We start from the raw sequence: 23,221 nt of genomic DNA, 5'->3' as shown, positions 1-23,221 counted from the left end.
AGAACCAACAGTCGTTTATTTTTAGCCTACGAGATGTGTTTTTTTTTTTCTTCATCAATTAATTTTGTAAAGATTCCTTGGAGGATACCATTTGTATATCAGGTCCGAGTCGTTAAGATTAAAAAAAATAAAGGATTAATAAAAAATTTACAAATATGTACTGCAATGACAAAAATGTCCTGAATGAGGCTCGATGGAGAATATCTTGAACTTTATTGAATATGTGTCATAGGTAAAGGTTTAATTTGCTGCCCGATGACTCAATCATTGCAGACTGAGCAGTGACATTTCACAATATTTTTGCGCTGCGACTGCTGTACGTAATATTGCTGAAAATAGTCAAATTACAAATCTGTTCCACTGAAACGACCACAAGATGGAGCAATTTGACAAAACAACGAGGTGTTTGTGTAAGAAGATGAGGAAATGCCTTTATCTGGCTATTTTACATATCAAATATTGTATCACATTCATGATTGTAACATTAATGTCTAAAATTTAAATAGCAAATGTAACCAATTTGAACATGTTGCTTAAGATGCATGCATTTATACTATAATAAAATGCTTTTGTGTGAATCTGTTGATTAGCTTCTGTCTACGGCACAGTGATGTGTGAACACACATTTCTGACTGCAGATATGTATGTGCTAAATATTAATGCCCCCAACACGTGTTTGAGCTTGTATGTATGTGAATGTAATTTTGTGATGACAAGCTTGCTATGTGCAACTCTCCTTTTATGGAAAACCTCATTTATTAAAACTCATTTTAGAATTACACTGTTCCACTCCAATTCTCTCTCTCTCTCTCTCTCTCTCTCTCTCTCTCTCTCTCTCTCTCTCTCTCTCTTACACACACCAATGCATGCAGTTACAACCACACATACATGCACAATAAAGCAAAAGAGTATGTGCACATCGTCCACGCATTTCAACAGACACATACATGCACTTATGCAACAGTGATGTAGGTGTGAAGATGTCAATCCATTCAAAGGCCAAATTTGACTCAACCAATAAAAGCATTCCTCTGTATTCGTTGTCTTATTTCCGTTTTAACAACACCCAATGAAAGCATGCACACTCTCTCTCCTTGCACAGTGCCAGTTTTCTACAGTATTCTCTTCCATACACACATTTTACATTGTGCGCTCCTGCAACATGCATGAAAGTCATGTCATACACACACTATTCCACTTCTGGAACTCAAGTGGCATGTGCTGCTGCATGGCAGAGACAGATGGTTTGGTTTACACACAGTCCAGACACTTCACACAATGATTCTCTTTGTCAAATGTTTTATCTGTGGTTGTAAATGTGTGCATCATCGACAACAGCTTCATTGCGACAGCATTAACCCTTGGCTGGGTGGAGATTCTCATTGAAAGGCTTTGAGGCTCTGACATGCCCGTTCTCTGACTTTAATGGTACAGTCCATGGTCTTAAAGGTAAAGTGATACATTAAATTTTCTTCTTCTTCTTCTTCTTTTTATTTTATTTTAAATTGTGCACAACATAAAACACACTCACTGTGCTTTTTGATAAAATGGACATTAGTCGGTCTCATCTTCCCATTTGCTGTTCAGCACTGGAATTGATATAGAAAAGACTGAAGTGTTAACACAGAGGCATAAAAACAAGCAAATAAGATGACAGTGTCACTAAAAATAGCCGCATATTCTCTCCTCTCTCTGTTTTCTCGTGTCTTTTATTTCTGAGAAAAAAAAAAAAATGCATAGTCTCTTCCACGCTGTCTCCCATTCACATTGGGTCAGGAAAAGCACAGGCTACTGTCATATTAATCCATTTCTGCAGTGCCAAAACTGCCAAACTCCTTTGCTAAAATGTGCAGTATATAACCAAAGCACACTGAGGGAAAACTGTATTGCACATAACGGCATGCAGCCTACATAGTGTTTTTTTTTTTTTTAAAAAAAGTATGTATAAATCAATGGACTTTTTGTCACACGAACAGTCACATACACGGTTAATTAAGCAAATGTCTGTGTCCGAAATCGCATAGCCTACTCCTTTGAATAAGTAGCTAATTACTTCAAGACCGCCAAAAAAAGTATGTTCTATAAAGTATGAATGTAATCTGGACGTATAGGCTACTACACTTGCCAAGTTGTCATAATCATGTGTGACCTATACCGAAGTCCACTGTCATTCACAAATCCTCTCCCGTGGCATCATGGGATAGTAAAGTGTCCATCATATGCAGGAAGTAGTAGGTCATCCAGGTACTTTTAGCCTCTTTGAGTAATGTGAATTTGGACATACTACTCTTGTCACATACTGTTTTTCACCTACTATACAGTAGGGAAGTATGTGATTCTTTTGCCCATTGACCCTCATCAGCAGGGGGCACTGATGAGCTGCAAAACACTGAACTTTTCATTCTTCTTTAATTCCTTTTCTTTCTTTAGATATGTTCTATAATATAGAATGCGTTATCATATGATAGTTTCACTGTTCTTTTTAACTATTAACTGCCCAGTGACAATAAATAATGCTGCTCATTGACAGAAAGCTTACTGTAGCTGAGAAAAAGATGTAAACCAGCAAGCTTGAAACAGTTCATTTATTCAAAATACACACAATCAACCCCAACCTGTATTTAACAAAAGAAAAAGAATCCTAGCTAATGCATGACGGGAAAATTCATACTGATGTTATAGTAAAAAAATAAATAAAATAGGCCAATTTGTTGTGTGAACATATACGTGCTTAATAACTTTTTGTTCTAATATCATTTTGATACTATTATAGTTTTTATTTTGATTTACAGTAGTTTTATTTTTATATTTTCTGTTTTCCTTAGTTAAAAAGTTAATTTTGTAATTTTGTTGTTTTTAAAATATGCATATCGTTTTTATTTAAAAAGAAAATAGGCCAATTTGTTGTGTGAACACGAAAATACCTGCTTAACATTTATTCCAATTCCTCATAAAACAAATATTATTGTGATACTATTATAGTTTATATTTATTCTATTAATTTTAATTAAAAAGTTACATTTAGTAATTAGCCTATGTTGTGTTTTTAAAATATGCATTTACTTTTTTTTATAAAAAAAATAGGCAAATTTGTTGTAAACATGAAAATAATGTTTTTTTATTATTATTATTCTGCATAACAAATGTCTAATAATGTTAAACAATGTTTAAATAGTTTCGATTGTCATCACACTAGAAATGGAAGTTCCAGTCAATGAATTGTAGGCAATGTTATTTTAGTACCTTTGAGATACTAGTTTTTATGCTAATATTTAGATTTTTTCACAATTTTTATTATGCATGTATTTCTTTTTATATATTACCGTTTCCATTTTAATTAAGTAGTCTATTTTTTTAAATATGCATATATATTTATGTATACATAAAATATAAAATATATAAATATATATTTATGCATACATAAATATGCATGTAATATATTTTTTATTTCAGTTTTAGATTTAATTATTTTAGTACATCAAGTTGCATAGATCTGCAGTGTATGCGGATTCCATGCGTGCACAGTATACGTTTACCGTTGCATACTGTTTCGCATACTACCTTTTTAAGAACGCAGTACGCTTGTATTCCATTGGAACGCTCACTGATTTCACTGCGCTTAAAAAGCAATGGCCACGTGACAACAACCCGGCTATTTACACAGCAACAACTCTGCAGCGTTGCCAAGGCAACGCCATGACAACCAGAGTAGTACCCTCGTTATCTTTTAGCCTGAACTTCCGTTTTCGTGAACTAAATTACATTTGCTGCTTTTCTCGTTTTTTAACTCTCTTATTTTCTCTCTACACACACACATATTCGCCTCCCCTTCCATCTTTTTACGTCCCCTCCCTCCGTGCGCGCGCGCTCCCTCTCTCTCTCTCTACATCTTCATCTTCTGCCGCTTCAGTCCGACTCCGTTCCCTCTTTCTTTTCTCCCCCTCTTCGTCACCTCACGTATCTGTACTCATCCTCCCCTGCCCACCTCCTTTCATCAGCTCGTATCCTCTCTTCCATCTAGTCTTTTTTTGTCTCACCCCTCATCCTTTCCTAGTTTGCTAAATCCTGAAGCCTCCCTCTCTCTCTCTCTCTTTCTCTATCTCCGTCCCACCCCCTTCCTCTTTACGTTCTCCCCCCCTCCCTCCATACTCTATTTTCCTCAATGCTGAAGTCAGTCAAAAGAGATACGCTGAAGAAAAGCGGGGCGAACGGCGGGCGCTGAGAGAGAGAACGAGAGAAGGAGAGAAGCTGGAGGGAGAGAGGGGAGAGGGGGGAACGGGGGTTTGGATACATCTCCACCTGTCTTCTTCTCTCTGCCATGGACTGCCTCTGCATAGTGACCACAAAGGTAAGCCGATTCATTCCGTCTCAACCAGAACGAGACCAGAAGCTGGGATCTGTGGTGTGCGCGCGCGAAGTTTATAGCGTTATTCGCTGGTTCTCCTATGGGAGTGTTCCGTTCCCAGCGATATTCATGGATTCAGCACTTCTTTGTTCTTTTGTCTAATCTTCCGCTCTCACTTTCTCTCTCATCCGAGCTCGTATTTTGAAATCAAATTCCTGCCTGTTTCTAATAGGAGCATCGTGTATTTGCATTCCCTCTCTTGCCTCACTACGCGTTTTTTTGCGCGCGCATGGACGCGTTCAAAAAAACTGGACGCAACGCAACGGAGACGCGTTTTTTAAAACTTCTTTTTACCTGACTCACTGAAAAAACAAACAAAACAAAAAAACCAGCAAGACACTACTAAACTGTCAAAGAGGTCAATCTAAGCGTGTGTGTAGGCTACATGTGTACAGCAATTAAACAATAGCGCAGCAGAACGCAAGAACGCGTCTCGTGTGAACGGAGTTTGAAACTGCAGCTCGCGCTCAATGTGGTGCAGTGTCAGAAATTAACTTTATTTTTTCTTTTTTTCCCCCCTTTAATTTTTATCAGGACATTGATTCTTAGTCTAACCATATACAAACACTTAATTTAGTATCAAACAAATGAAATAAATTCTCAGTCTGAACACTTCTGATGGTTCAAATGAACATCAAATAATAAAGTAGCAGCAAAAGTGCTGTGTACTGCCTACTTGCACTGTAGATTTTAATGGCTCGCTGTTTTAAAGAGATAGTTCACCCAAAAATGAAAATTCTGTCATTAATTAGGCCTACTCAACCTCATGTATTCCCAAACCCGCAAGACTTTCGTTAATTTTCTGAACACAAATGAAGATCTTTTTGATGAAATCTGAGAGCTTTCTGTCCCTCCATTGACAGCTACGCAACTACCACTTTGACGCTTCAAAACGTTCATAAAGAGATTGTAAAACTAATCCATTTGAATTGAGCGGTTTAGTCAAAAAATTTCTGAAGAGACTCGATCGCTTTATATGGCGAACAGAATTAATTTAGATTGTATTCACAAATAAACATTGATCAGCGAACATAAACAGAAGCTCAACTGAACCTGCTTTAAGCACGAGAATGAACCTCATTGGTTCTTGCACGTCAAGCTAACATGCTTGAGCTTCTGTTTACCACTGGTGTGTGAGTTGATGAATGTTTATATGTGAATAAAAGCCTAAATTCAATCTGTTCATCATATAATGCGATCGAGTCTCTTCAGAAAATTTGGACTAAACCGCTCAATTCATATGGATTAGTTTTACGATCTCTTTATGAACTCTTTGTAGCGTCAAAGTGGTAGTTGCGTAGCTGTCAATGGAGGGACAGAAATCTCTCAGATTTCATCAAAAAGATCTTCATTTGTGTTCAGAATATGAACGAAAGTCTTAGTTTGGAACGACATGAGGGTGAGTAAATAATGACAGAATTAAATTTTTTGGGTGAACTAACCCTTTAAGTTTTGGAGTAATTGGGAGTATTGCACTTACTTCAGAAACATTTGACAGCAACAAGGCACTTCAGTGTCTGCATTATCACGCACTCAATAACTTGATGGAATATTATGAAATATTTCAGATGTTTGATATATAATAAAAAGAACAGTTCAGACTCAAGCACACACACACACACACACACGCAGACACACACACACACACACACACGCACACACACACACACACACACACACACACACACACACACACACACACACACATTAAATATCTGGGGCATTTTTGTCAATTTCACTGTCATTTTGGCCTGGAGCCCTGGTTAATTTCTGACCCTGCTGTGGTGCTTCAGACGTGTGATGCTGTCCGTGAGGACGAGGAGGAGGAGGAGGAGGAGGACAAGAAAAGGAAACGAGAGAATAAAGTGAGAGCGATCCGTTAAATTATAGAGAGGGAAGGACATATAAATGTGTGGGAGCCGGAGAACGAGAAGGAAAGCTTTCATTAATAAATGCTCACATGTGATTTGTCATCTAACTGCAGTCAGTGTATGAGTTGAGACACATCCCACTGCTCCTGACGGCATGTGCCTGTTTGCCCATGTCGTGTTCCTGGCAGAACACTTCCAATGCTTTATGTAACGTTGGCTGGTGCTTTTCTCTCCCGAGCTGGAGTCTGTTCTATCACTTTTCTCTCTCTCTCTCATTGTCTTCAGATGGACTCCCACCTTGCATGCTCCTCCTAAACACTATATGACCTCAGTCCCAACAGACCTACTGTATGAGTGAGTCAGAAAGGTATGGAGAGAGAGAGAGAGTTGAAGAGAGAAATTAGCGCAGTGCCTGCTTTTGTGTGGGTTGAGATGGAAATGGTGCACTGGTCTTTGGATGTGCCGCTATTAAACACCGTATAGTGATTTCAGTAAGGACTCCAATTCTGTGAGGCTTATGGTATGTTTCGTTTTATGTCAAACTAGTGCCTTATAGGGCATAAATGCTTTTTCTTGTTTAATTTTAGCTTTCTATTTTTCCCTTTCTTTCTACATAGTCAACTAAAATAAGGTAAAATGTAGTACTTTATTTTGAAATGTCGGGAAACTTTGTATTATATGGAGAAATAAAGTGTGTGTGTGTGTGTGTGGGGGGGGGGGGTCAATTTAAGGCCCGTTCACACATAGGATGATAATAACTATAACTTATAACGATAACAATAAATATATAGTTCTAGAAATCGCTCTGAAGTAAAAGAATAGCATCGTTCACACCACGGCTTATTATCATAACGACACAGAGAAACAATATCGTTGGAATCTTTTTCAGAACCATTTTTCCAGCTTATGAACAATTAAAACATTGAAAGCCAATCAGAATCCATCCTGCTTTAAAGAACTTGAGCAAGACGACAAAACTTATAATAAACAGAACGCCAGACGCTAATATAGTTATTGTTGTCTTTATAGTTATCGCCAAAAGAGTCATTTGACATCAAGTAAAGATATACAGCTGTACACATGCAGCTATAAAACAAATGTAGAGCTTAGATAATTTGGTCTGGGAAGAGTTCATAAATCTTCGTTGCAAATCTGAGGACAGTTTGAGACATTGTTGAGATATTTTCTACAACTCTAAATGAGACTTTACTGATTTCTGGGCCATGATTATAACAAACGACTGCATTAGATTTTAGGATGTCCAGAAAGTTTACTCCGGATTCACATTAGTCTCAAAATAGATTCTGGACACCAAAATGATGTTCTTGCCTCAACCGTAGCCTTTCACACATCTAGTATTAATATTTAATTGAATGGTTCATATTCATAACCAGTATACATTTTAATGAGCATTAAGTCTGTATGAAGCACAGAATACAATTAGCTTTGTTTATTATGCTTACAATTAAATCATTTACACTGTAGCAAAACGGCTAATTCAAAGCACTTAGCACCTAGCAAGTGTACTAACTGCATATGCTGATTATTCCCTCTTGAAGGTGTCTTAATTACTAACATTCTCTTACTTAAATGAACAACTTAACCCAGTGTTTTTTTTAATCACTATTTCTTTGATTTTCTTAATTAAACGTATAGTTCTGAAAATTCTGTCATCATTTACTCACCCTCAAGTTGTTCCAAACCTGTATGAATTTCGTTTTTGACCCAAAAATCATAATTTATTCATCCTCAAGACACGTTGTTCCAAGCATGTATGAATTTTTTTCTTCTGCTGAGCACAAAAGAAGATTTTTTTTAATAATATGGGTCACCAAACAGATGATGGGCCTCACTGACTTCCGTAGTATAGAAAAAAAATACTATGGATGTCATATGTCATATACCGACATTCTTCAACATATCTTCTTTTGTGTTCAGCAGAAGAAAAAAATTCATAAATGTTTGGAACAACTTGTCTTGAGGATGAATAAATTATGATTTTTGGGTGAACTGTCCCTTTAAGGGATGGTCACAGTGCACTTTTAGTTCCATAAAACTTCCATGCATGTCTACAATAAACAATAAACAATTGACATATACAGTGGTATAGCTACTGTACTTCAAATCTTAAAAATAGCCTACGTTTAAAAAAAAACTGTACTTGTTGATAATATAATATTAATGAAATAAACGCCATTTAAGTGTACTCAAAGAGAGTAAACTTTCACGACTGTTTCTTTACACACTTTTAAAAAGTGCACATTGCAATAATGTCAAATAAAAAGTTTTCCTTTAAAGTAATAATTTTTAAATCATTTTGTTTCATGCTTTAAATACGTGTTATTTGATATAACATTTAAAGTTACATATTTTAAATGTGCAACATCATTACAAATGTAAAATGTTTGAAAGGTGCCATTATATACAGTATATGCCATTTCTAATGAAACTTGTGTCATGTAATTAAATAATGCCTGTTATTTAAATACATGACACAAGTTTCATTAGAGATGAGATGACATACATATAAAGATATAATTAAGTCCTGGTCAAAAAGCACTCTTAAGTTTAACTGATTGTATTTAATATAAATTTAAACTATTATACATTTTCATTTAGTTGTAAATAACATGGAATTAAGTGTCCGAAAACAATACGTTCAGTTCACACAGTTATTGTCACTGTGCTTTTTTTGTTCCTGAATCTTGTCAGTGTCCTCGTGTCACTCAGTGAGTCCCATCCTTATTCAGCAATTTTATAACTTTGTGTTATTCCCCGTTTTCTGGTAAAGTTTGTTGTACATTATGTTCCTGTTTCATTGAGTTGCATTGTGGGTGAGATATGTATTGTGCCAGCGTACATCTGTGTGTATGCTATGTTTCTTCAGCATGTGTGCTCTTTTACAGTTTTTTTGTTTGTGTATAAATGTGTGAGTGTGTGTTGGCTCATCTGTGGCCACAGATGCATGTGAATGTCACTCAGTTCCTGTTGGCTTCATTTGATTTAAGCCTGTTCCCTTGGCAACGGAAGCAGGCGCCTGTTCGTCAGTTGACAGAAGCAGACAATATGAAGTGGGTAGGAAAGATGAGCGAAGAGAACGATAGAGAGAAGGTTTCTGTGTATCTGTAGAGGTGTGTGTGTGAAAGCTGATAAGCTGTGTGTGTCAGTGTGCAATCTCTTCCAATGCTTTATTTTGTTAGTGTGTCTGAAGACGGGCCATTTGTGTGTGTGTGTGTGTGTGTGTGTGTGTACAGAAGTGGAGGTTTACCCTTTGAAAGCCTCTTCAGTCAGACTGAAACTGGATCTCTCCCTGTGGTGACTGAGATTGAGCCAAATCTGGCTCCACAGAATCTACCTCACATTGACCAATAAATGTCTCTCGCTGTATTTAAATGAACCTTTTTTGTTGCAACACAATATTTACATTTATCCATTTTTACTGTAAATGCAACTTACAGTGCATTCAAGACAGTATATTAATTTCCTAAGCATCAAACTTGTGACCTTGGCGTTGTGAGCGTCGTGCTGTACCACTGACAGGAACTTGCTGTCTTTGTTGCAAGCATCTGTGCTGCAGGTTCGTAACTTACACTTTGCCTGGGCATAAATGTCTTGATCACGCTGTGAGATGGTTCTAGTTGTGGCTCAAGTTCAAGTTGGAGCTCAAAAAACCAAGTGCCAAGCCGAAATCTGTGGTTCATCCATTTTGACGTTTACACCTTGCATTGAGCCCAAGAAAGCAGTCCTGAAGCAGTTCACTCTTTAACCCTTTAATACCTGGTACATATTGTTTGATTTTGGGCTGTCCCAGACGAAAGATGACCCATCGTGGCGATTTCTCTGGTCGCGGCTCCGAAACGGTGGTTCTACGTCATACAGTGAGAGAGGTTCAAAGACGGCTGTTGTCACGCTCTTGCAACCAAAGATAGCCTGCGATAATTTTTTGAAAGTGTCAGAAATGTATGATGATCATCTCAGTGTGTGTTTGCTGCTACGACCTACAGTACGTACTGACTAGCCAATATAAATGCAACATGAAATGGTATATTGATCAACGCGACATGGCGCTAAAACTTAAATCTAATTACCTCAGGTGCCATTTGCAAAATTGGCATGCCAAGTTGGTCTCTTCCCTTCGTCCATATTCTCCTCTTTCATTTCCTCCTCTTTATTAATCTATACTAACTTGCTAACCTGGAAATCCAGACCTAAATCTGAAAGATTAATGGTCTGGCATCGACTAATGAAAATCGGCCAGCTCGAGGGGCAGCACCAAGCATGCATTTGAAAATCTCACTGCACGCAATTGGATAACACTACGACCAATCACAACAAGCCCCATACGCTTAGCTACCAGCGGAGCTAACTGGAAGATTAGACTCTTGCCGTGTCCGGTCGGCAAAACAGCAAAAACACCCTTCTTGCAAAGGAACGATTCGAGCGGCGTCTTCTGTTCCTCTTTTAGATAAAAAGCCAAGTCTAACTCCAAAGCCGTTTCAAACAGCTGGTGTTCATCCATAGCCATCTTGCAATGTTTACTAATGACTTCGACGTCACAGCGCTGTCGTCTTCTGTTTAGCTCGCCTCTGGCCCGCCTATATCAGATAACCCGATGTGATTGGTGCCATACGATTCAATAGGTGTCATCGTACAGTCTACATACATGTCGTACCCAAGTTTATTAGATCCATGTCGTACAATGTGATTTGAAATGATCTTATTGGATCTGTTGCAGGCATAACGCCTGACATATGAAATAATAGTCAGAAAAATCTTTGAAATGGAACAATTTATTGACACTTAAGACAAAGTATGAATAATTTAATTTGCTTTTTTATTAAGTATCATATCAGGCTTTTATGGCTCATATAGTCTTATAATAGTGACAATATAAAGGATATTGAGGAGGGAAAAAACACCTCAATTTTATTCAGAGGCTCAAATTGAGCAATTTGATGCAGTTGCTGATATTTATATGGCCCAAAAGTAAGATGAAATTCTGATAGCTTGTAAAATCAATGAGATTACTACTAAAATTGCACAATATCAGTTGTCTTTTCATATCTTCCAATAATATTTCTTAGTGGGATGATATCTGAATGCTTAGTTTTAAGATCAAAGCTCTGTAGTTTTAAAACATATTATTCAGTGCAATACAATGATCACTGAGAGATGAACAAATAAACCTTCCTCAAAAGCCTGACTGATCATATTTGTGTCTCACATGATTTTTCTAAACAATTATGTAGGCCTACAGATAATCAAGTAAAGTTGCTAAAGTGCAGTCAGTGTTCATTTTGAAATATTTGATAACAATATAAAAGTTATTCTTACATTTACTTTATAAAAATCAATAGATTTCAGAGCAAAAAGAGGCATGAATTATACTTAAGGCCTTTAACTTGCTAAAAAAGGTCTAAACCATTAATTAGACCACAGAAAGAATGTTGTAGATTGTGTTTTTCAACAAAAATGATGCATGCTTTACAGCGTTACGCTGCATTCACATGGTGCATCGGGGTCAACACTTCTCATTTACTTTGAATGGGTGACGTCATGCGTTGCTGAACTGAATTGTGGGTTTCGTTGCATCGTGTCACTAGCGTTGCTTGCGGCAGAAGTTGAAAAATTAGATCGCCTATGCAAATACCCTAGCGCAGACGCCAGTCAATTGCGTATTTGCGTTCATGCAACACCGGAAAAGTAACGTGATTGGCTGTTGTCACTGTTATCAAACTTCAGACACTCCCTCCGTCAAGCGTCGACGCCAACGCCCCGTGTGAATGCAGCGTTAAGATGAAGAGTATTTGGCATCTCTGCCAGACATGGTTGTCTGTTAAAGCAATAAGCCTCGCGAGCGAAGCCGTGTTTTACAGTGATTTTAGAACAACTAAGGGACGTTGTTAGCCTAAAACACGGCTTCAAGGGGCTTATTGCTTTTTTAAAATGGTTACTCCATAAAAATATTTATTTTACTATTTATTTTATTCATAAAATAACACCAGCAACAAAAAAATATAACGTTATAACACATTTATTCCTCCGCCAAGCAATGTAGTTCCAAAGAGGTTGCCTAGCAACAGTAATACTAATGTAATGCGGTCACAGGTGTGTGTTTGTTGAGTAATTTACAATGGCTTCGAACGCGGCTCAACCAATCAGAATCAAGGACCGGAACTATCCGTTTTATAAATGTATTTTTACTTATCAAAAGAAGATCCACAGTGCATACAATATTAGTTCACCCAAAAATCTGTCATCAATTACATTCTGTTTTAAACCCATGTGACTTTTTTCCATGGAATACAAAAATAAAAGTCATGAAGAATGTTCTGGCCCATGCAACTAAAGCGTACAGTGACACAATTCCTCTGAAGTCTTATGTTAGCTTTGTGTGAGGAACAGACCCAAATGAATTCCCCATAATCTTTCTCTCTGCCACAGCTCTCAAAATCCATTCACACTACCACATATTCAATCTTGGCATGTTGTGTATGGACTTGCGTTTGATGTAAAACCTGCCAGACCGACATGTGTCTGAATTGGAATTTGAAGTTTGAATATGAATTTGAGTTTGAATTTGTGTATTATTTAAGTGTATTATTATTATTTTTTAACAATATCATTTGTTGAATAACATATTTTTTGTTTATGTTGTGCTGGCCGATATACCAACATTGTCCTTTACTGATTCCACTAAAGAGATTATACAATTCAGTCATTGCAGTTAGACTTGACTATTTAAGTGTCTGGTAACAGGGCGTTACAGGGATAAAGGGAGTAGCCTAGTATTCGACGGGTCATATGATCTCGTCCTATGAGGCGTACTCCAGGTAAAATAAAACCGCTTTTTTAGTAGACTACCGATATGAGTCTTCATCTCAGGGGAATATCAGTTAACCGCTTAGGAACGACACAAAAGTGAGTCAGTAATGACAGAATTTATGTCTGAGTGAACTTTCCTTTGAACGATTGGTTTGGGATCAGCACATAGTCATTTCTGAGCTGATTAATTAGGCCACATTCTTTAGACAGTTTCAGACAGAACCAGATGCTGATGAAAGGTGTACTTGGATGGCTGACCTTCAAACAACCTGTTAAAAAAATAATAAATTATACTTTACAAGTACAGCAGGTGTGTGTTAAAGTCCTTGAGCAGAACCATCATTTCCCCCCCACTGAATAAACAAACCTTTACAGCAGAACTTTTTATTCAGCACTACCAAACATTTAGTTTAATTTGATCTCTTCAAATGTCTGACCCTGACTCGTATTTAGAAGAGTAAGGGGAGAAAAGAGTGAAAGATTTTTGGAGAGTTTAAGACTGTGACCTATTAACAGATTTTGTTGTCGGTAATGACGGAGATTGTTGAACAAGTGCTGTTTGTGATGGTGACGGGCAATCTCATTTATCCACAGCTAATTTGGCACAAACAGCCAAAATTTCAGCCATCACAAGGCTTATTTATTTCATGCTAGTAAAACTGTGAGTGAGATTTTTTAAACGAGACGGGCATTTCAGTTTTGATTTTACATTTGATTTTACCCTGTAAAGAAGAGTTAGGTCGGAAATATATGCAAAATAAACACAAAAGTGAATGCTTGACTAAAGCATTGCAAGCTTGTGGTTCATGTTGAACACTAAAAGACCTTGCTAAAAATCAAGTACACTTTAGCAGTACTTATGGAATTTATATACTTTAAAAAAAGATACCTAAGATGTACTAAAGTGCAAACTGAATGTAATGTTTTTGGACACACTGTAAAAAATGATTGTGATTTTAACGGTCAAAGACTGTAAAAATGCTACAGTGAAAAACTGTTAATTGGTTAACAGAAAGTTTCCTTACTATACGGTAATCTAACGGTACATTTAATGTAATTTTACTGTAAAATACCGTTAAATGTACAGTTTTTGGAAGTGAAAAAGAACAAGTCATTGTATAATTTACAGTGAAAAAACGTAAACGTAAGGTTCCCACAATTCCCTGTGTGACACTTCACATAAAGGGCCCTATCTTGCACCCAGCGCAATTGACTTTGTACACCGACGCATGTATCATTCCTATTTTGCACCCGCGCACAGCGGACTTTTCCCTCCACAGACGCACGTTGGTAAATTAGGGAATGAACTTGAACTGTGGGGGCGGTTCAGCGAAAAGAGGAGGCGTGTTCCGGCGGAAACGTTCCCTGGTGCTATTTTGCAGTTTCAGAAAACAATTCAGCCACAGACCAGGAGAAACCTCGTCTAAAGTCAGTGGCGTGTTATTCAGATGCTATTTTAAGGGCGCATGCTTTGCCATAATGTAGCGTGTGCACAACGCACATACACTTTGCTTCTCTCATCTACACAGACGCAGCAGTTTTCATTTTTGCAAATCATAGGCTACATTATTACAAGGAAACATATTAACACACGAGGGAAATCATTGTAGTGTCCATGAAGATGTGAAAAAATAGGCATAAATCTAGCTTACACATTTACCCAAATTATTATACGCCTGTTTAACCGAAGCTAATTTGGGTGGGTTTCTCCATCCCCAATGTCACTTCTCTCTGTCACTTCTCTGTGTCACTTCTCTGTTCCCTGAGGAGAACGTCGGTCTCCTCGGCTGTGAACCGCTCCTGGCGTGCGTCTGGCAAATCCGCCGTTATAATAGCAATCCGCCATGGAACAAGCGCGCCTGCTCTTAAAGGGAATGTGAGATGATGCTCTGATTGGTTTATTTCACGTTACGCCCAAACCACACCAATGAGTAATGAAGCGACTTCAGACCAACCCATTTTAGATTTGCGTCGGGCGTTTAAGAATCAGAATCAGCAACAGCGCCCGAGATCCGCCCACAAAGTTACTTGCATTCCGCGTTTGATACTTGCGTTTCAGATCGTTAAAATAGGGCCCTTAATGTATTTTTGTTGAAATAACTATGTTTCTTCATAGTTTTCTTAGTTTTTTCTAATCAGTTATGACATGAGTGTTTTATGTTACATTTAATGTTGTTAAATTAATGTTTATTGCATTTTTTTTATTTCATGTGTGTTACCATGATGGTGTTTAGTGTTTGTGTGAATGACACTGTGCAGCTTCTATATATTAACTTTCTTGTGAAAGAGCTGCTTGTGATGAGCTTTAATTCATCATGTGATTTTTCATCACCACTGTGATGTTGTCAGTGTATAACTATGGTACAAAACAGATATCGATACTTCAATAGGTCAGTAAATTAACATTATCAGATAATTAAATACAGTTTATTACTGTAAATTTAAGTAAAGTCTGTAAAATCTAAAATGTTGCTACCGTATTTTTTACGGTAAATTTAACAGATTTTTTTTACTGTCTAACCATAAGCATTTCGACTTTTAACTCGTCTGTCATGTGTAGTTGACCTGAAAGAGAACTGACCATATAGGAGGAGGCAGGTTATGTTAATGTTTGAATAGCTATATGGAAGCATTAACAAGTGTTGAGAGCTAGGCAGAAGGCAAGATTTTGAGTGAATAATGATTTGAGGCTTTTACACAAGACTGAAGAAACTGGGTTAATTGCCTAAAACTGGATGAAAGATTCACACTCACAGATCTAACTGCCTGTTTGAGTGATTCATTTGCTAAAGATGAGATAGGCCAGTTTGAGCGTTTATTGAACATTAAACTGAGCCATGCAATGTCTTCATTTTTTAAATAAGCTTATTCACAGGATAGCATACATTAATCAGCTGATGCATCAATGAGTGATGTGATAAATAATAAAAAAGGAAACAGTTGACTTGAGGATTCGCCATGAAGAACAAAGGTAATATCTTCCTCTAGGATGTTATCTTTAAATATATTGATCACCAATAAGCAAACTAATGACCATTTTCCAAAACACTTTCCTCGACTTGGACAAAGAGATGGTGTTGCTCCGAATCACATATTCTTGCACTTTTTAGGACCAGGAAAAGACAGACCCGCTTATTCAGGAATGAACCCTCTTATTATCAAGTATTATTTTTTTCATGGCACAGCGTTCTTGAGTTGCATGAGATGTTTGGGAATTAAAAAGGTACATGATATTAACCTTTTAACTGCCCACCAAGAAAAAGGCATTTAAAAAATTGCATTTCTTATCTACTTATGTCGCTAGTAACCACAATCATTGTCTTTTTTTTCAACACATCCCATAATTTAAAAAATATCGGCCTCTACCAAATGGTTGAGATGGCACTTAAAGGTAAAATAAATTGTATACACATTTTCATATGAACTTTGAAAATATGAAATATAATACAAATTTATTTAAAAACATAATCAAAATAAAATATTTTTGTATATTGAATCTTCTTTATTTATTGAAGTATGCCATTAAATATTAACACAGGAAATGATATGTTTTCTTAACATCTTAAAATAAATAACACAAATAACTAAAAGTAACAAAACCAAAGACATTACATTCTTTCTGCATTCAAAAAAATAAAAATAAATAAAAGATAGTAATATAATGGCATTTTAGGCTTTTATGTTTCAAGAAACACGCCGTCAAGTGTGGTAGGATTTTATTTTTCTTTGCCCATCATAATTTATGATCTAATCTTGACAAAACACATATTGTCAGAAAGGTCTGAGTCTCAAGGTTCCATATTTTGTGACAGAAGTGATATTTGGACAGAAATTTATTAATTTGATATGGCAGAATGCATACAATTCAATTCAATGGAATGTATGTCACCCGGTGGCTATTTTTGGTAATACGCCTAAACAAAATCTCATGGGAACTTCATTTTTTGTGATATCAACTTCACATTTGGAACTCAACTTGGTTAGATATATGGCTTTGATTTTATAGTAATTTTATAGTAAAAAATATTTTGTAAAATATATATTTTATATAAAAGAAAAAAATTAAGTACAGTATATTTGATTTACTGTAAATTTAAACTTATATAAATAATCTGCTGAGTGTTTTCTTTAAAAAAAGACCAAACTCAGGTCTATATTCCAAAGCATTCTTGAATTAGAACCAAGTTTAATTAGTGCATTTTAATGTCCATTCTCAAAAAGGGAAAATTTTCATTCTCAAAATTTCACCAAAACCAGCTCACATGGCAGGAGTGATTTTTTTTGTTTCTGAAATCCATGTTTGAGGAAGTGTTGTGACAAGTGCTGTTGATTGACACTGTGACATCTAGTGGATTTTTTTTGGCGTAACATACCTCAACCAGATGGTAGAGATGGCTCAATCAGCTTGAGTTAAGTTAGGTACTCCTCTCAATAAAATATACTGACTCAAAATGTGCTCAACCATTTGGTCGAGCAGTCCTTCAGATCTTTTGTCAGACTGAGAAAAAGCCACATATTCCTTTTTTGTTTAAAGCATCACTGCATTAATCTTTTCTAAAGAACCATAGTCTGATTCTTAAACGTTAAAAATATTCTCCTAAAAAGGTTCTTCCATGACATCAGGCAGTAAAACCTTTTATTTTGTAGAGTAGAAAGATAAAGATGTGCCTCAATACAATATTCACATTAACCTGTCTACAAAGATTCCTCCATCTGGTTGATTCCTGAAGGCAGAGTAGATGTGTAGATGATATCTCATAATCTTTTGTATGCATTTTGGTGGATGACTGAAAGAATAAAAGCGTTCTCTGACAAAGCAGTTGAAAGAAGTCAGTTGTATTTATGTTACGTTTATAACTGAACGTTTTTCAACTGACAAATAACCACTCTAGTCATTACAGATTCATTTGGTTCAATCTAAACGTTCAAAACTTGAGTTTGCTCCAACTACACAGACTGTACAAACTGTACAAAATACACAGTTGTAGTATAGTAGTATAAATTAATAAGGACAATATAAGGACAGTAACTTATAACTTTGTGGGTCCCTGGAAAACACAATAGTCCTTCCTCATTCTCTACTTGCACCTCAGAAAATGTGTGGCGGACCTTATAAACATTAAATGAATAATACAGTTTGATTAATAATCATCAGTTTTATTCAATGCTTACCAAATAAACTCAGCTAACTAGTGACAGTGACACTATGTTCACATGGTATAGACAGAGGAGAACTGCTATTCATGTTCGATTATACTAATTCTAATGAAGTACAATGTTAAAGGTCCCATTGCATGAAAATTTCACTTTATGAGGTTTTTTAACCTTAATATGAGTTTCCCTAGCCTGCCTATGGTCCCCCAGTGGCTAGACGATTTGATGGGTGTAAACCAAGCGGGAAGGAAGTCGACCGGAAGTTGAAGCCGGCCGCGTGCCACCATCTTGTAGCAGAACTTCACATGCTGTTAGCATCCCATTGACTCCCATTCATTTTGGCGTCACTTTGACAGCGAATTACTTTACATCTGAGGCGTTTGAAGACTCCATTTGTCCATTATTTATTTCTAAAGAAACACGACAATGTATAAAATGCTCCATTACCTTGTAGCTTATGTTATGGCCCAGTAGAAGCAGTTTTTGTAAAAGTAGGCTAACGATTGCGTCATAACCACGCGACTCTCTGTCGCACAGTAGAGAGATTACCGTATGGACGGGAGGAGAAGCTTGCGCGCAATCGGGGAGACGTGGAGGCAAAATGACAAAATAATTAATCAGAATACCTAGCAAAAGTTGCTCCTGCTCCTAGCTCATGGACACCTCCTACTCACACTCTCCGTCTCTGCAAGATTCGGAAGGGAATGATTCAGATTTCTCTTGGCCCAGCTACTAGAAGACAGACGGGTTGCTCACGTGGTCCGTGTAACGCTTTGCTCGGTTTGAGTCTGCGCGTCAGGAAAGGAAGTGCTAAGAAATCGCTAAAAATGGGCTTCACTTGTCTCAATTGAGATCCAATGAGATGGCTCTGTCCACTTCTTATACTGGCTATGGTGTAAACCAAGCGGCAACCTCCTCGTCTCTCTCTTGAAACTAACACGGAAGTGAGTTAAACTGCAATTCATTGACTGGCCGCTTGGGCTGGCTGCAGAAGTGAGTCAAATCTGTATCTCCCCCATGTTAAAATTACCAACTTTACAGCAGAAAAAAACATGTTTACAGCCTGGTTCTCTCTGTGGCTTTGGTCTATACAGCTAATTTTGCCCTTCATAACAACTGTGAGGGGGGTGAATTTTTTTATAACTCAAAAGTTTTTTTATAACTTAGTTGATTAATATTTAAAGTTCTGCAAAATTAAGGGTGTGGCCACTTGAGTGACAGGTGGGTTGTCGCTGATGTCAATGCTAGCCGTTTGTCTGGTGTTAGCCGTCACTTCACCTCAGCAAATGTTGCTGCTGAACTTGCCACCTCTGCAGTGTTTTGTGCTTTTTTCCGGGATTATTTCATACAATTTAATACACCCATTACTTCGCCCATGTCTTAGGATTCCGTCGTTGTCGTCGAGTATCGTTCGAGAGAACAACCAGCGCTGTATTTCAGTTGTTTTCCTCTGTGAACATGCACTAATGGATGTCTGACAATTTCGTTGCTTTTTGGAGTTTTCAGATTTAAAAACGTCAATAAAGGCTCGTTCGTTCTGCTCTCACGGAACAGATAGATTATATGCTTATGTAAGTTGCCGTCAGATGAAATCCTGCAGGCGTCGGCGCTTCCTCCGTCCATGCAATAAATGCACATCCATGAATGAGCGCGGATTTTCTAGCGCATTTACTTGAACTTCATAGGCAATATATCTATGGTTTAACCCATTTGAGAGGCGACCAAAATCAGAATTTAAAATGGACTTAAAAAGCTCTCTACGAACTTGACGAGCGATGCCGCACTGACGGACCATAAGAAAGAGTGACTGACATGTATGCACATAAATCACTGTCACACACACACTCTCAGAGTAATATCTCACACTAAAGAATAATAATAGTTACTGCATAATACATTTTCAACTAGCAGAATAGTAGAGAATCACAATACACAGTCTCACTTGTAGCCATGTCTTTTAACTATTATAATATTTCGAAGGGCAAAAATAGGAACTTTTAATTGGCTTTACATCATCAGCTAACTCGATCACGTCGAGCTAGGTGATTTCAGATAGCCAGGCTAATATCTATGGCCAGGCTCCTCAGCTCCACTCGCCTGTTTGCCTATTTTCTGTTATCCGGGAGTGACGCAAGGCCAAGATGGCGACGGCCGGCTCCGCCTACTTTAGGCTTCAAAAATGCTCTTCAGAAACCTACGGGTGACGTCACGGACACTACGTCCATATTTTTTTACAGTCTATGGTGTAAACCAAGCCCTGGATATTTTTGAGAAAATGAAAGCTCAGACGGGCGAATCTAGAAATCTTCCCCTTATGTCATCATAAGGGGAAAGGTCACCTCCCCTTTCTCTTCTTTGCCCGCAAAGAGAATTTGGCCCGCCAATGAGAATATGAGCTGGGTTCAGTTTCAAAGGATATTGTTTTTTCCCTGGAGAGACATCATGGCTTGCAAACGAGCGAAGCATGGCAGTTGCTCAGTGTTTGGATGTACAAATGAACACAAAAGTATTTTTTTAGTTCCTTCATCCGAGCCTCTGAAGAACCAGTGGGTTATTTGAATTTCTGATGTGTAATTGTTCAAGTTCAGACAGATAATCTTTCTCTCAAAGTCGTTCAATACTGTTTATGCATCAGTAAATCAAGCCAGTGACTAAACGATCAACTTCACGTCGTTTCTCTATAATCTTACTTAAACTGTGATTAATACAGAAAGCAATCAAAGAACAATCTGTCAATCACACAGCACGAGTTTATCTGGACACTTGCCAAAACTCGTTATGAAATCATTGATGCTGTTACGCTGCACAACGAAGCTCTTACTGTACTTACCTTATGTTTGCATTGGTGAAATCATTAGTGAGAGTGCAGAAACTGCGTTGCAATGATAAGATCTTCATTCACGCGATCAACAGGCTGTCATCTGCTCAATGCTCATCACTGCAACCTTTTATGTGATGGGAATAGATCTACATACTTAAAAAACTTCTCACGATTCGTTAATCCCGATAGCTGTAATAGTAAAAACGTATAATAGCTGTTATAGTAAAATTATTCGAGAGAATTCCACGTGTAATGCTAGCTATTTCATATGCAAGCATGTCAGCCAATCACAGCAGTGCGTGAGCTTAGAATTATAAGGTTCTATCTCCGTTTAGGGTAGTTCTGAGATATTGAGCATCAAAGTTTTTACATCCCAGCTGGCAATGGAGAGATGGAACCTTTTTATTTTATTAATAACTACTAACAAAATATTTTTCTACAAAAATAACACCACACAGGCATTAATAAACACCTAATGGATCAGATTATGTCAAAAACTCAATTTCGACCAAAAGTGGAGATAGAACCTTATAATTCTAAGCTCACGAGTGGGCGTTTACACTGAAGTCTCACAGCAGCCAATCACAGCAGTGGGCGTTTACACTGAAGTCTCACAGCAGCCAATCACAGCAGTGGGCGTTTACACTGAAGTCTTACAGCAGCCAATCACAGCAGTGGGCGTTTACACTGAAGTCTCACAGCAGCCAATCACAGCAGTGGGCGTTTACACTGAAGTCTCACAGCTTCCAATCACAGCAGTGGGCGTTTACACTGAAGTCTCACAGCAGCCAATCACAGCAGTGGGCGTTTACACTGAAGTCTCACAGCAGCCAATCACAGCAGTGGGCGTTTACACTGAAGTCTCACAGCAGACACGCCCCTTCAAACAAAGCATTCAAATCAGAGGCTAAAATCAGGCTAGGAAATATGCCTTTTATTTCTAAATTATAACAACTTTTGATCTAAAAAACATACTAACATTATAAGGGCACCCCAGGAAACATTCTAAAATAATAAAATAATCCATGCAATGGGACCTTTAAAAATGTATTAGTAAATGTAGATATTAGCATTAACCTAGATTAATAAATGCAGTAAAGTATTGTTTATTGTTATTTCATGACACCTAATGCATTAACTATTATTATACTACAGGGCTGTTGAAGGTTTGATTCTTATTGGTTGACCAACGTTCTAATGTGTGCAATTATTTTCTAGTAAATGCACAGCTAAAGTATAGTTAGAGGCAAGTCTTGACCGCATTACTTTTCCATCTCACGTCGCCAAATGATTTCAGTTATTTCAAAGGTCCTTATACAGCCGACAACAGCAGAAGAACCAAAACCCACAAAGACACTGACCAGGCAAATAAATATAACAAACATAGGATAAAAATGACTAACTATTTCCATGTTTTCCCAACAAAATTATGTTTCATTATCTATGGAAAGCATGCTCTCTTTCTCCCACTCTCTCATACAACACACACACAAACAGTCCAGACACACACACACACACACAGAAAATAGTCATGTATCGATAACGTTGTTGTTTTTGAATCAGTTAAACTTACAGCTTTCGCGATGAGTAGAGACGCTGCTGCCGAACACATACAGACTCAGGTCACTCCGTTCTGCGTCGTGACCGCATTATCACCTCGGGTGTGCATTATTTTTCTAATAATTCAACGGCCTGTCGTCAATTATTCCTTACTTAAAGTATTAACCTTTATTGAAAAGCTAAACCTACCCCAAAACACTTACACTGCAGTAAAAGTGTGACAACTAGCCCTGGAAACCACTATATCATTAATTAAAATAAAGGTCCCAAAAGGGTGTTTTCATGCAGCGTTAGAAGAACCATTTTGGGTTCCCCAAAGAACCTTTCAGTGATCCTGTTACAGTAATGTTCAGTTTGTTTTAGGCCGAGTCCAAACGTACACAGGTATTTTTATAAAAAACAAACAAAAAAAACCTCTGTACACATGAAAATGCAAAAACACGCTATGAAGCGCTGTCAAGAGCATGCCAAACCAACAGGTGGTGATATAATCCTATCCATAAAGCCATGTTGGCTAATCAGAAGCCTAAAAAAAAAGGTTATTACCAGTTCTTGTAGGCTAACAACATGTTGTCATAAGCAGTG

The 23,221-nt window shown here is 37.4% G+C and overlaps 1 protein-coding gene across 1 annotated transcript in view; it reads left to right on the top strand.

Moving 5' to 3' along the window:
* Positions 1-4,204: 4,204 nt before the first annotated feature.
* The window catches only part of dlg4a (discs, large homolog 4a), a gene marked incomplete at its 5' end in the record, with an annotated part of 163,128 nt that continues 144,111 nt past the window's right edge, over positions 4,205-23,221 (top strand). Inside the window, one exon of the mRNA XM_084115411.1 lies at positions 4,205-4,348. Within this exon, the coding sequence (XP_083971537.1) occupies positions 4,319-4,348 (30 nt within the window). The remainder of the gene's footprint in view (positions 4,349-23,221) is intronic.

Source organism: Abramis brama (genome assembly GCF_963993115.1).
Source record: "Abramis brama genome assembly, chromosome: 5".
NCBI classification, from domain to species: domain Eukaryota; kingdom Metazoa; phylum Chordata; class Actinopteri; order Cypriniformes; family Leuciscidae; genus Abramis; species Abramis brama.
This window is presented reverse-complemented; position numbering and strand designations above follow the sequence as displayed.